The following is a 15627-nucleotide window of genomic DNA, read 5'->3' on the forward strand; positions in this document are numbered from 1 at the left end:
AATTCTGTGTACATGAGCTAAAAATGATATGGAAAATACTAAATACAGATCAGGGTAAGCATTCTATCCTGTGCATCTCAACATAAACAATATATGATTAATAATTCATAGAAAATAAACACCTATTCAAACAATCGACCGAGGAAGTCAAACAAATAATATTTTTATTGTACCATGGGGCCATTGACTCCTTTCAGGATTCATTACTGTTATCATTATACGTCATCCATAGAAAAACACAATGAAAGGAAACTAACACGCTATATCATACTAATATCCCTATCAACGCTATGTTTAATAGCGCTGGATAAAAATATTTTATTAGTGTTCGCGCCAGAACGAATTGAGATAAGAAAGAGTTAAAGTCAATCCTAGTGACGTAAAACCACAAAAACTACTACATTGTACCACAATGACGAAACCATAATTCAAACTCAACTTGATTAATCGAGGGCAAAATTTATACAAAAATATAGATTTGATTGGAGACTCGCGAAAAGTACAGTCGAATCAGACCAGGTGCTCCGGAATAGTTAGCGTCTTCTGTTTCGTCGACGACATATGTCATACAAATCTAGGTCACGGCGACACCCACCATACAAATCTAGGTCACGACGACACATGCCATACAAATCTAGGTCAAATTCAGGTTATGTAACAATCTCAAATGAGAGCTACGGTGGTGAAAATTAACGGAACCACTATACATTAGTTTTAATAAAACAGAATATTTTAAAACAAATTGACAAATACAAACGTTGAATACATAGTGAATAACTATGAAAGCTTTGAATGGAATACAAATATCCAGACTGGAAAAGTTACAATCGATAGATTGAAATGATTAATACCATGCAGTTGAGTTGTGAAAGATGAAGGTAAAGCTGATAAAAAGAGTGTGTAGTTCACTGGTTAAAAATTCTTGAAAGTAAATCTGATCGATATACCGGTAGTCAATAAGTCTGGTTAATTAGAGACAACACATCATCAATATATCCAAACGTGTTATTGAGGAGCTTGACAAAGGATACGTAACCTGTTCTAAGAAGTTCCTCGATGGATTCATCTTCCTACAAAATTGTCGTCCCATAGGTTTGCCAATCGTCTGTTGGAAGATCATCGAAGTCACGAAAATATCGTGTCCAGGGATCCATTTATTTTATATTTGTTTTAGTCTTGTATTTAACTGCAGCATAATTCACAATCATATACTTGAATCGACGTTTGGTCATCATGAAGAAGGAAGCTTCTCATAATAAAATACAGGCTTTCCGTAAGTCTGAAAAGTGATATGGTTATATACAAAATAAAAAGGTCGGAAAGTGAAAGGTTTTAATAGAAGAGTCACCAAGAATAACAACATAACACTCTCCAAAAACTCGCAGTAAATTACACTTATGGAATGCAGTATCATAATATGATTCTAACAACCCCTATCATTAATGCATGAAGTACTTTAAACGTGAAAATTTATGCGAGGGGGGAATTTACGCTAATTACGCGGATCCCTTTTGATCGCGAAAATTCCCCCCATGTGTATTATTTTTATATTAATTTGAGTAAACTCGAACTACAAACGAAGGTGGGTCAATCGCGAAAATTACCCCCACGCGTATAGTTTACGTATCGAACTCGCGAAATTAACCACCCGCGAAAATAACCACGTTTACAGTAGTAGGTAAACAATGATAAGCAGCATTTTGATAAATCTTTTTGGTTGATCTCTAATCAGACAAATCGGCAAATTTTCTATATTTTTAGAATGGAATATAACGAGGCGACACTCGTCATTCTCATCAACAGGTACTTTAAAAACACTGATCTTAAAGTATATTTTAGATACGTAGTAGTTCGTCTTTGAATATTATTTGTGTAACATTGCATTTTTTTTCTTACAAGGAGGGAATATTAGACTATTTTCAGAGAAGAATAAAATTGATGCTTTATCTGCAAGATGCTTTATTTGCAAATATAATCACATACATATAATACATATTGGTAAGTCGGGCCTTGTCACCAGAATAAATATAGACTTGCTTCAGATTTTGCTGAATAGCATTTCAAGCATGAGGGATTTAATTATTCAATCCAATCCGAAAGTGAGTTAAATGCATCATGCTATCGTTCCACTCATTCCCTGGAGTATTCCTCCACGTAGTCAATGCATCATTCGAAATTCATTTCCCATTTCATACAAGGAGATACTTAAGACCCCACATTTAATACAAGGTGATAATTAAGACCCTACATTTAATACAAGGTGATAATTAAGACCATACATTTAACACAAGGAGATTTTTAAGACCCCACATTTAATACAAGGAAATAATTAAGACCCTACATTTAATACAAGGTGATAATTAAGACCCCGCATTTAATACAAGGAGATTCTTAAGACCCCACATTTAATACAAGGAAATAATTAAGACCCTACATTTAATACAAGGGGATAATTAAGACCCTACATTTAATACAAGGGGATTCTTAAGACCCCACATTTAATACAAGGAAATAATTAAGACCCTACATTTAATACAAGGGGATAATTAAGACCCCGCATTTAATACAAGGGGATAATTAAGACCTTACATTTAATACAAGGGGATAATTAAGACCTTACATTTAATACAAGGGGATAATTAAGACCCCGCATTTAATACAAGGGGATAATTAAGACCCTACATTTAATACAAGGAGACAATTAAGACCCTACATGAAAAGGTCTTGTAGCTTAGCATCTAAATTGGTAATGCGGAGACCACAAGCTATTAGGAGACAAGTTGGACCATAGTTGTATTGGGATGTACAATAAAGGAGGACTTGTCCGTAGGTCAAATGAGAACACTTAAGTACGGCTTTGAGCCAGTAATTAAATGTAGTATCGAGAAATCCTATCTATAAGTACACAGGACGCGAAGTGAAATGGACACCTTGTGTGTGCTTTAACTTTTTATTATGTTTCTAAGCGGATATTTACATTGTCGATCTAATTATCGTGAGTATAGAACAGCGGAATTAAGAGTAACATATTTCGATTATTTGAAAAGATAATTGTGAGAAATATGTTTTGCGATGATGGATTTTCAAATTGAGGTCATGGTACCAGGTACGAGTAAATTAATGGTTTATTTATTGTACATGTATATGTTTTGTGTTGTAAATGTTCATTCATCAACGTTCTCAGTAAAATGTCATCGTCTACTGTTCATCATGCGTGTTTACTTAACTTAATATCTGCAGTTCTGATTGAGAGTAAATGTGACTTATCTATTTTCATAATCAATAATCAATCCATTAACCGAATGGATGAATGGTCAAGATAAATTATGTATACCACTACCAGAGTGAGGATCGGATAGGCTGATCTATACTGGCGAGCCACGTACTTAAATTGATCTGTCTATTTAGCTTTACTACCGGAAAACGGCCTATCACAGCTTTCCGATTGCTGATTTCTTCAGTTAGGGCTTATACTATTACGATCCATCAGATTGTCGTTTGGTATTCAGAATACTCGAAGTATACATGTCCTCATTTGTGAAGTGGTACATGGTATCTGGACATATGATATAGATACAAATGTTATTTTAACAGAAACTGTTATTGGAATTCTTACGAGGAATTTAAACACATGGAAGCTTAAAATGGAACTCGTTTTACTTGCGGCTTTATCGGTTTGGATATTAAAACCTTTTACTTACTGTTGATCTTAAGGTATTCCTACACAAAGGAAAGAGTCAAATGGTACCGATCTAACTACTTTCGTCGTGAGAAGGTTCGCGTTTTTACTCCGTCGATGAACCCGTATTACTACACAGCAAGCCATCCGTGTATTTTATCCGGTCAACAAGATCACTAGTAAAATAATTGACGTATGTTGTTGATACAGTGAATTAAAGTATTTGCAATTGGAAAAGACCGGGTAATTTATTTACCAGCTTTTATTTGAAGACGTTTCTCACATACTTACTGTTATATCAATAGAATCAAGAGAAGGACGAGGCGCTATATATTGTGTAGTACATTGTACAACTGAAGAGAGCAAAGCACCATGTTACCTTATCGGTAAACAGCACCACAGAAGGACTCCAATTCGTCACATACAATTTAATGTGTAGCATGATTAGAGTTACTGATTCTGTAAGTTTTGTTTATCTAACAAAATGACTCTCATGTCAAAGAGTGTTAATGTTGTTAATGTCATAGTGCTGACGTTGCTGGCCGTGACGTCATTAGTTCGGGGGTCGACTCTGTCCGACGTGACAAAGCTACAGACGGATCTGCTAATAGGCTATAATAAGTATTTACGGCCTGCCGAGGACACTTATCAACCAGTCTATGTCAACATCACATTTTTTCTCGTTGGAATAAGAGATTTCGATGAAGTGACTGGTAAATTTGCCGTGACTTCTTTTATGTCTGTCACGTGGACCGACAGTCGTATGACATGGAACCCCACAGCCTACAACCACACATATTATCTTCCCTTTTTTGGGAATCAAGTTTGGAAACCAAATATCATCCTGGTTAACCCATTTAATTCCGTAAGTAAAGTTGGTGAGGATTTCATGGAGATCCGATACATGTTCAATGGTGCTGCTTACTGGTCACCTGGTGATGTGATGAGTAGCGCGTGCGACATTGACGTGACGTATTACCCTTTTGACACACAGAAATGTATTTTGCGTATAATGCCATGGGGATCCCCAAGCTCGGAAATGGTGTTTCTCGCTACTACTGAAAAGGCTGATCTCGCGTTCTATGCTTCCCATGGTACCTGGGATTTGTTAGCAGCTAGAACTGAATCCGTGATCTCGGGTGGGTTGTCTTATTACAACGTGGAAATAACAATGAAAAGACGACCTTTGTTTTTCGTCGTAAACATCGTTTTGCCTATTCTGTTCATGGCCTTTTTGAATTCCCTTGTCTTCATTTTACCAGTCGAAAGTGGCGAGCGCGTATCTTATGCCATCACAGTTTTGCTTGCAATAGCAGTTTTCTTGACGTTAGTCGGGGATAACTTGCCAAAGACGTCTCAGCCAATGTCAATCTTATGCTACTTCCTCTTGAGTGATCTTATAATGAGTTCGGTCGTGTCTATTGTTACCATTCTAGGATTACGGATCTACTATATCGACGATCGACCTGTTCCAATGTGGCTTTGTCGCGTGGTCGTCTGCCTCAGCTGCGGATCTAACCGAAAACGAAATTCGACGGAACGTGTCACACCGTCCCCAGATACATTGTCCTCTCCTCACCTCAGGTTTGATGACGTAGAGGAAAAGAAACCTCCTCCAAGCAGGAAAATTGTCACTGGGAGGCGACAGATTACTACAGTAATGAACGTGAAGGCTCGGAACACAGATATAAGTATATTTGATGAAAAACCGGAAGTACATCCATTACCAGTCGAAGAGCAACCTCACGTGACATGGAGACACGTAAATCACGCCCTCGACAAAATCACATTTGTGTCTTGTATGATCTGGATGGTTGTAATGTGTCTTGCTTTTTTCATTACAGTTTCAAATGCATGATAGTGGTACATTAGGAATACTCTACCGGTAGGGCAAAGTTTCTGAAGAAACCACAATATAAATAACTTTTGTTTGATTTTTTATATAACGATGGATCCTCCTGCAACAGTAATATTTCTTAGGAATAATAATTTACAAACAGGGAAATATCAAGTCATTTTCTGTTTATGGTGAAATGTTTCAAAAAAACTCAAGGGTTGAAAGATGAAATAAATACCCTTTTGTAATTTGACGTCTACTAGGCATAGTAATCGCAGGCGTGAACATTCTGTGCATACGTATGGATTTTGAAGATTGAATCATGAATCAATCACAGTTCTTAAACTTATGTAAACTTATGTAAACTTATGTCTTCAAGACATAAACATTACAAATTTCAAGGGACAAAATAGCAATAGTCAATCATACATATATGATACCCAATGGTTGAGACAACATAATGGTTTTAGTATGAACTAACAATAGATGGTTGTATATGTATATATTATAACTAGTAATACGTTATTGTCGTGCAGTCAGTGACAATACTCAGATAACCAGTACGTATAATGTGTGGAATATATAAGATGTAAACGTCATTTTTTTTTACAAAATTCTAAAGAAAGATATATCAACTTAATTATATAAATCCCGCTTGTTGGCCCAGATGGTAGCGCGCAAGGGGTCTATCTGCGGGAGGAAACCGGAGTACCTACAGGGTCGGGCAGATGACTCCATATCTTTTCACGTCCGATCAAGGAATCGAACCCCGGCCGCATAGGTAAAAAACAAGTGTGTTGCCACTGTGCCAACCACCATTAGATATATATTAGTATACGACTACAGATTGTAGTTTGTAAACAACCGTATTCCTTCTCATTGTTGTATACCAGGTATTTGATATAAAGTACTCTGAACAAGCTTTTTTCATACTAACTTGATCATATTGAAGAGCAGGTAACAGTGTTCATTCAATTCCAATTATAGGCATAATGACCATGTGCAACAAAAACTTTGTTGATCGTGTCGATCGGAAATGCCCTGAAGAATTTGATATCAGGGACACAACAGACTCTTTAACATCAGTCACTTACCTCTATCTTTACTAACGAAGTAGCAGGGGCAGCTTGTAACTATGCCGTATGATAAGGGTGATGGTTTCAATTTCAAACGTTAATTTTCCATTTCTAGATAGTAACATACTTGCATTCTCTATCTACGGAGTTAACATGTTGCTATTGGTTCGATATTCAAGGGCTTGTTACCATTGCCACAATTTCTTAGAGATATATCGACAACTGACAGGAAATTAACAACATAAGCGTAAGGCTTCGAGAGCCACACGTTGATGTAGACCACGGAAAAGTTAAATGGTTGCTTTCATGATCCCATTTGGAAAGGTTCTTATTCCTTATACGTTAAGAAGTCAAACGTGTTTGATCCTTTTTGATATGCCTAGTAGCTCCGTTGTCGCCACCCTAACTCGTATTTGTTATTGTGACTTAACCCTTATTTGACCTTTGACCCTTCCAGAGCACCTGGTCTTATCCTTGACCTTTGTCAGGAGTTTTCATGTAAATCTATGTTTTTATTTTTGCATCATTTAACCGATTTTGAGTTTGAATAATGATTTAGATATTATATCGGTAATTTTTGTTTTACAGAAAGTGCATTTTTAGCGGTATTATATTTTAGCGTTGTTTTGCGCGCTGAAAGTACTCCACTAAAGAATGATTGCCCTAAGTGCAGTATATTGCTTTCAAAGGCGCGCCACTTCAATATTGTGCTAATCTGGTTAAATACGGTAATGAACTAAAATTAAAGATAAGTACATGTTTATTATTATTTACCACGAATATATTTTCATTTTGAATTTTCTATTTTTAGCATCGCACAATAGAAAGTTTATGCTTGGCAAAGAAAAGGAAAGACTAGATGTAGAAGCGATTTATGTCTTTCTGTTTCAAGCAAAAAGGAACATTATAATATACATTATTAATTAACTTATTGCATATTGGTAAAAATATGAAAAAACGGCCCAATCAATATCACTGGAAAACTTGGCCAATATGGGCAAATCTGAGCCAATATCATATTGGCCCAGTTTTCTCGTATTGGCTCAGTTTTTCGATAGCATCCAGTAGTACAGTATCAATTGCAAATTCTGAACAGGGTTATCTGCCCTTTTCTCTCTCTTATCTGGTGCAAACACTTATGCCGCCACGGAAACAAATGAAATATTCCCATCAGTCTAGATCTCTATCCAGCTCTCAAGAATAAATTAAATTAATTGAACTGACTCATTATAATGATTCTTGTTAGAATGTTTTTATTGAATTAATTGTTGTCATTAAATTTGTTGAACTGATTATTACATGTATTGTTGTCATTAAATGTTATTTGGCAAAAATATGCGTTTTTTCATATTTTTACCAATATGCAAGTAGTTAATTAATAAAAGAGTCATTAATTAGCCAATTCCATATTGGCCCTGTTATTAGGCCTCGGTCTGTCAAATTGGCCCACGGCCTGCGGCCTCGGGCCAGTATGACAGACCTTGGCCTAATAATCAGCCCAATATGGAATTGGCTGATTAATAACCCTATATTATTAAACATATATTAGGTTATTCTTGTCATTGTGTATTTATCTATTTATCGACAATGTCCATACCAATACAGGACAAAGAAAATACCTTTTGATTTTAGCATATACAATATGTACATTATAGCCCACACCTTTGTTTATTTCCTTTTAAAAAATCACAGTGTTAAGCTTATCTGTATGAAATCATTACAAATATATTTTTCTGGCTTGTTGTCATTTTACTTTAATCATATTATTTTATCCTGCTTGATCTGGTACATGTAGCTGGTACCGGGATGCTTGTAGGATTATTCCTATATGTTATAAGATATCTATGTTCAATAAAGCATTATCACTATTTCTGTATTGTGTTATCATCATATTTATGGATATAGATTATGTCCGTTAGCATTAACAGACTAATTAAATCCGCGACTTGTGCGTTCTCCTTTGACATTTTATCTATTTCGAGATTTTGGTCGCCTCGTTTGATCACGTCTTAGAAATACGAAACAGCTGTATGATGTTCCTATCATCATGGACGTATCCTAGAAGGACACAACAGTTGTAGGATGTTCCTACCATCATGGGCGTATCCTAGAAGGACACAACAGTTGTAGGATGTTCCTACCATCATGGGCGTATCCTAGAAGGACACAACAGTTGTAGGATGTTCCTACCATCATGGACGTATCCTAGAAGGGCACAACAGTTGTAGGATGTAGTAAAATAAATTTTGGCTCGACTACATATGTATATCGAGCAATTGATTTGGTTTGAAAGGTGATAATAGCAAGTGTGTCTATTGTTCAATCCTTACCTTGTATATATATGCCTAGTAGTATACTTAAATGTTAAGGAATCTAACTCGGACGTGTTGAAGAGGTCACTATTAATCCAGTCCATGATGGAGTAATTTCTTGTTTTTGTCAGATTTTACGTCTTCAACTGTTGCAATCCCGTTAAACCTGCTAATACCTGAACAAAAGTTCAGGCTTTATTATTCCAATTACACCAGATATTTTCTATGATCATATCTATGTAAGGTAACTTGCGTACGCGAATGTTATACTTCCATAGTGAGTTGTAAGCAGCCTTTCCCCACTCCTCCCGAAAGAAGTATAATACAAAACAAATAGGATACAGTACAGTGCATATGTAGTTCAATACATTGTATATAGAATTAAGTGTGATATAGTCTGGTATTTCAATATTTGTATATTCAACAAATAGTCTAAAGCTGAAGCTTAAATTATGGCAAGAGCTCCCTTACCCCAATCTATCCTCAAATATTGTTGTAATTGATCAACCACATTCGATCATCGATAAGGACGGGAAGGGAGACTCTTCGAAAACAAATTCTAGTTTATTATTTTATAATTATTTATCTTAATAACATTTTTATCTTATCTATGTTTGTTTCCCCATTCTTTCTTTCCCGTCTTTCCTCTTTGTTTTTTATCCCCATGTAGAGAGTTTATTTTGTAAATAACGATGCCATGTTGGTATAATCGACTGCCATTTAAACGTAATACATTGTACATGTCTTTGTTAATGTGTAAACACCGTTACATATCAGACCAAGTGTTAATTGACTGCTAATCAAGCAAACCTACCAACACCTCATCGATCTTGATTTCCTTCACGAAGATACGTTAAAGTCCTAAGAACTGATTACTCTGAGAATGCCGAGTCTGTTTGAATCTTTGAATGCTGCTTCTGCATGTATGGATATTCTTAAAAGCACCTGGTCCAATTAAGTCTTCCGATGTTTCCATTGTTCATACATTAACGTCCGTTGGCTAACAAATAAAGTACAATATATTGAATCCCCTGCCAGTGATTTTCAAATTACCTCATTACTTAATCTCATCAACAGTGGAACTAATCTTGTGGTGTCTTAATCGAGGGTTTTAAGTGCGAATGCTTTTGTAAATATCGTGAACATGTCAGTGGTAATGTGGAACTACTCTACACTCTCAATGTTTTGTCATCGTCTAGACTTTAAATGTCCTTCTGAGTATATGAGACGGATTGACAGCCATATATTTTCTTTACCTCATACATGCCACGTAAGATTAAGCGTCCTGCAAATGCATATAAATCCACTGTGGACAAAAATTAAACGATTTTTAAAAAAAACATTGTAGAGGGAAAACCCCGGTGTTAGTTTTAAGAAATCATAAGTGTTGACCTAAAGGCCGTAAATAGTCATGGATTGATTGATACTATATGGGTGTTTAACAGTTAACAATATTATACAAGTATATAACGATATACCGACCCTCGTATAGACCACTCACGAGTCGCTACTTGACCCAATACTAGTCATGATTAAGTAAAGCATGTCTTGAGAAACTTTCATATGTATAAAGTATAGAAAACATTAAGGTCACGAAGCTACTACAATATAATTGTCCATTGCATCTATGAATTTTGACACTAATGATTCAATTGATAAAAAAACAGAACAAAAGTAAGAACATAAATATCAAATAAAAACTATATTAATCAATAAGTAAATAGAATTGAATAAATGAATGAATAAAATATTTGATTGAACTTGTTCTACCATCCATTAAGATAGCCTAGAAATCTGCAAATGCGTTCTTACCTACTTAATAATAAGGTTTTCTAACGAGATAAAAAAAAATAAGGCTACAGACATCTGAAGAGGTCTTTGCCTAATAATCGGTTTAAATTACTCCAGACTGAGGTGTGTTGATAGTACAGAAATACATATACATGTACAACAACATACAATCTTAGGAATGCAGAAGACAATACCACTCGATAGTAAACCATACCACACAATGGTAAACTATACCACACAATAGTAAACTATACCACTCAATAGTAAACCATACCACACAATGGTAAACTATACCTCACAATAGTAAACTATACCACTCAATGGTAAACCATACCACACAATGGTAAACTATACCTCACAATAGTAAACTATACCACTCAATAGTAAACTATACCACACAATGGTAAACTATACCACTCAATAGTAAACTATACCACACAATGGTAAACTATACCACACAATAGTAAACTATACCACACAATAGTAAACTATACCACTCAATAGTAAACTATACCACACAATGGTAAACTATACCACACAATAGTAAACTATACCACACAATAGTAAACTATACCACACAATAGTAAACTATACCACTCAATAGTAAACTATACCACACAATAGTAAACTATACCACACAATAGTAAACTATACCACTCAATAGTAAACTATACCACACAATAGTAAACTATACCACACAATGGTAAACTATACCACACAATGGTAAACTATACCACACAATGGTAAACTATACCACTCAATAGTAAACTATACCTCACAATAGTAAACTAAACCTCACAATAGTAAACTATACCACACAATAGTAAACTATACCACACAATAGTTAACTATACCACACAATAGTAAACTATACCACTCAATGGTAAACTATACCACTCAATAGTAAACTATACCTCACAATAGTAAACTAAACCTCACAATAGTAAACTATACCACACAATGGTACGGGGCTGCGGCGCTCGCATTACCACTAAATTATTGGACCCCCCCTTTCAAATACCTGGATCCGCGCCTGATTGTAATGTAGTTTTGATATCGTAGTCTAGAGACTTAAATACGGCTACTACAGTACAGTCCGACTATTGGTGTCCTTTTAACAAGGCCATAACAGATAAAAGTAATAGTATAGTAATTCTCGCAATAGTATTATTTTATTTAAATATGACTCATTGATAACATTCTCACCCCAATTAGTTGTCAAGCTAAAGGGAAGTAACTCTTATAGAGTACTCACCTCCTGTCTTCTACATTTCGAGCTTTGCACACTAGCATCTCCCAAGTGGTCTAGTGGTTAGGATTCCGCGCTCTCACCGCGGCGGCCGTGGTTCGATTCCCCGCTTGGGAAGTGATTTTTTTTTAAGTAAATGGTATGCTGATTTTATTATATCTATTTCATCGTATAACAGTACAGTTAAAATTTTTTTTCAATGCCATCAGTAATCCCTGACATAAAACTTGTACGCTGAATCTAACTCAAATGTCGCATTCAATATTCTTATTACCATAACTCTATCCTCATATATGAAACACGAAATGGATGAGTCAGATAAAACCAAATGTTGCTTAGTTTCCTATTATGAATTGCATATTAAGAAGATGAATTACATTGAATTCTTCCAAATACTATGAAGGCAAAAACTTTCATTGTGAATTGATACAAACATATGGGTGAAAACATAACAAAACTATTTTATAAAAAGTTTATTTACAGACGTTAATACAATGATTTTAATTTTTATTCTTTATTATTCTTTATTCGAAGTCAGTTCACCCATAATGATAATTCTATTAACCGTCCGTCCGTCCGTCCGTCCGTCAACATTTGCTCCAAATTGCTGTAAGTCATAGAGCTCTTAAGGGATTTGAACCAAATACAGTCAGTAAGATCATTGTGGAAAGGGGAACAGATTTTGCACATATTATAAATGGTGCCTCTGACCCTGCCTGGGCTGTAGGGCTGGGGCCCAATCGTGGAAATAGAGGTAATTCTTTAAAATCACTATTGTCAAAAAGTCCTTGGTGGATCTGAACCAAATTTGGTCAGAAAAATCCTTAGAGAAAAAAATAGAGTTTGTATAAATGGGAATCATGACCCCCTGGAGTTGGAGGGGTGGGGCGCAATAGGAGAAATAGAGGTATATTCATTCAAATTGCTACTACATTTGTAGTCATAAAGTACGGAATGGATTTGAACCAAATTTGGTCAGAGAGATCCTTGAGAATGGAACAGATTTAGAATAAATGGTGACACTTTGACCCCCCCCCCCCCCCCCCCCCCCCCTCCCTTGGAGTCGAAGGAACGGGACCCAATTGGAGAAATAAAGGTACGTCCTTTTAATCGTTACTTGTCACAAATAACTGAATGGGTTTTAACAACATATGGTCAGAAACATCATCCTTTTCCTTCTTCATTTTTGAGGAATGACAGTGGGTTTGGTCCATATTTGTTTTAAAACAAAGTTGGCAGATACAGCGAAACAGACCGACAAAAAGTTAAATAACTTAAATTGATTTTGCCAATATTTAAGCACTTGAATATTCAAGTGAGCGATACAGGCCCTCTTGGCCTCTTGTTGTTGGAACGATCCTATATTCAGGTTATACATTTTTATTCCCGCTACACTATCAAGATGACAGAGCGTAACATTACCGAACTTTTTAGTGTTAGCAGGACATGTTGATCTGCCATGGGATCACAATTTAGGAAGTGAAAACAAAAACACCAGTCTTTCTGATACATGTACTATGTCTGTCGACACATCTCAATGCAAATCTCAAACTTCCGAATAAAAACCTCCTTATATAAACGTCATTTCAGAGAGCGAACTGAAGAACGACAGTGTTCGTCGTTCTCTCCTACCGACGACAAAGTATGATACTGCTCACTTTTAATCAGTAAACAATTGGTGATTTTATTTCACAAATACCTAATTTACAACAAATACCTAATTTACAACAAATACCTGATTTACAGTTAGTCATATATGTCTCTTAAACAAATTCCGTCAATGTTTCTAATCCCCATGTAATTCGCATAGTTCAAGTCATGCCTACCACTACAAGTACAGAGTGAAAATGACAACGAAAAGATTACCATCACTGGCAACGTTGCATATGCAGGAAAATGGAAAACTTCCGCGAAATTAGGCAAGAGACTGGCACACTTCATCTAAGTTAGACAAATTGTTGACGAAACAGCGATAATTTAAAAAAAAATTACTTCATTTTGTCAATTTAATTGAATAAAAAGTTTAGTTTTGTTTGTTTTTGCAACCAATCTATGACTTTTTTCAAAACATGAATACGAATACATGAATAAGTTATGCGTGGGGGGAGGGGGGATCCGCTAGTGCATAAACAATTCGTGTATCTCTTGATTTTCGGAAAAAAGTAAAGACAGACAGTATATGACATGTTATCTGATCTCTATGGGGAGTATTTCTGACTAGGTAGACATTTGACTCTTAAGTTCTTAACCCTTTAGATAATTTGATATCGACAATTTATCACGGCAGATACCGACTCATTTGCAATTCCAACTATTCATCCAATTTCACGATAATCAAGAAGTGTTCACTGTTTTAATTGGTACTGAACGAAAAAATAACAAAAATAATTTGAAGTTGGCATTTTGCTGAGTTCAGTACTGTGCGATACTTGTCTTGGTTAGCAAGTATGTACAAACATCTGATTTGGTGGCCTAACGTCTTCGCTCGTCCTGTTCCGCCATCGACAGAGTTGCAAAATAATCCTACCAACAGTTTCTCATATCCCAAGTGGTCTAGTGGTTAGGATTCCGCGCTCTCACCGCGGCGGCCGGGGTTCGATTCCCCGCTTGGGAAATAATTTATTTTCTAATTTTTTCTTCTCAAATAAACAGAATATTTTATATATTTCATCACAATAAGTAACTAATCTTTACATTTCATTGCATAATATTATTTATATACTGTTCTCACAATTGTTGTATAATCATCCATATATTTTTACTGTACGCTGAGTGAAGATAGGCTACATTTAAAACAAATACGTGGTAGATTATTATTAACATTTCTTACTATGAAAAGTTTGCCTTTCACAGCTTCGCTGTCATTCTTTTTTTACCATCTATTATGATAGGTGACTACAAACTCGTTTGCATAGGGGTTTATATTTTGATTAACTGATTAGATTTTTAACCATTTTAGATTGTGGTGTAGTTTTTTGTGTATTTATTTTTGTGAACGTTTTTCACTAGTGTGTTTAGTCTTAGGTGCTTGAATGAGGAGTCAACCATTGCGAGCGTACGTTCGAAGGGACGTTCGAAGGGGTACGCCCCCCCCCCCCCCCCCCAAACCGCCCCCCGTGGGTGATACGGTCTTAGTTGGATAACCAGTGTGTGAGCTGTCATTACACATTCTATACAAATAATTATCGTCAAATGTATCATTCTTAAATGTTTTACTTGCTTTGATGTAATATACATACATTTAAAGGACTGGAGTACGTAAAAAGTAATTATGAATATGCTTTATTAACTTACTATGAATATCTGACGAATATGCAAGGTATTTTACTCCAAATCAGTATAAGACACTGTACAGTACCTGTCGGGGAATTGGTATGCATGCGTCGTCCGACATATTTGTCAAAATTACTTTTTCTATGCTCAGATTGACAGTGTGATCTTTCTCAACCATTTTTTCTACGTCTTAATACTGCAGTTTTGGATAATGTTTCGGTAACTTCTTTTGAATAATACTTCTCATAGAAAGCTTACCAAACCCCTATACCGACAATGTTTGTCCGGATGAGTCGATATATATCAAACATGTACTACTGTACTTGATACTCTGATGACTAAAAAAAGTTTAAAAATTAAGAACAAACATCGAAAAATATCAAAATTTCTCGACTTTAATCTACAAACTT

At 35.6% G+C, this 15627-nt stretch overlaps 1 protein-coding gene and 2 non-coding genes across 3 annotated transcripts; all 3 read left to right on the forward strand.

The window, feature by feature from the left end:
• The first annotated feature begins 3503 nt into the window (after window positions 1-3503).
• Window positions 3504-8464, forward strand: LOC117336451 (neuronal acetylcholine receptor subunit alpha-7-like). Its single transcript, XM_033896970.1, has one exon. The coding sequence runs from the start codon at window positions 4164-4166 to the stop codon at window positions 5535-5537; it is 1374 nt and encodes a 457-aa protein (XP_033752861.1). The 5' UTR covers window positions 3504-4163; the 3' UTR covers window positions 5538-8464.
• Window positions 8465-11989: 3525 nt separating this feature from the next.
• Trnae-cuc lies at window positions 11990-12061 on the forward strand. The gene has a single exon. It is a non-coding gene; the product is annotated as a tRNA-Glu (tRNA).
• Window positions 12062-14486: 2425 nt separating this feature from the next.
• Window positions 14487-14558, forward strand: Trnae-cuc. The gene has a single exon. It is a non-coding gene; the product is annotated as a tRNA-Glu (tRNA).
• Window positions 14559-15627: the final 1069 nt, after the last annotated feature.

The sequence above is a fragment of the Pecten maximus genome, chromosome 10 (genome assembly GCF_902652985.1).
Source record: "Pecten maximus chromosome 10, xPecMax1.1, whole genome shotgun sequence".
NCBI classification, from domain to species: Eukaryota; Metazoa; Mollusca; class Bivalvia; order Pectinida; family Pectinidae; genus Pecten; species Pecten maximus.

Bases quoted from the DNA above. Each gene is read 5' to 3' on its own strand.
- LOC117336451 (XM_033896970.1), top strand. From the start codon at position 4,164: ATGACTCTCATGTCAAAGAGTGTTAATGTTGTTAATGTCATAGTGCTG.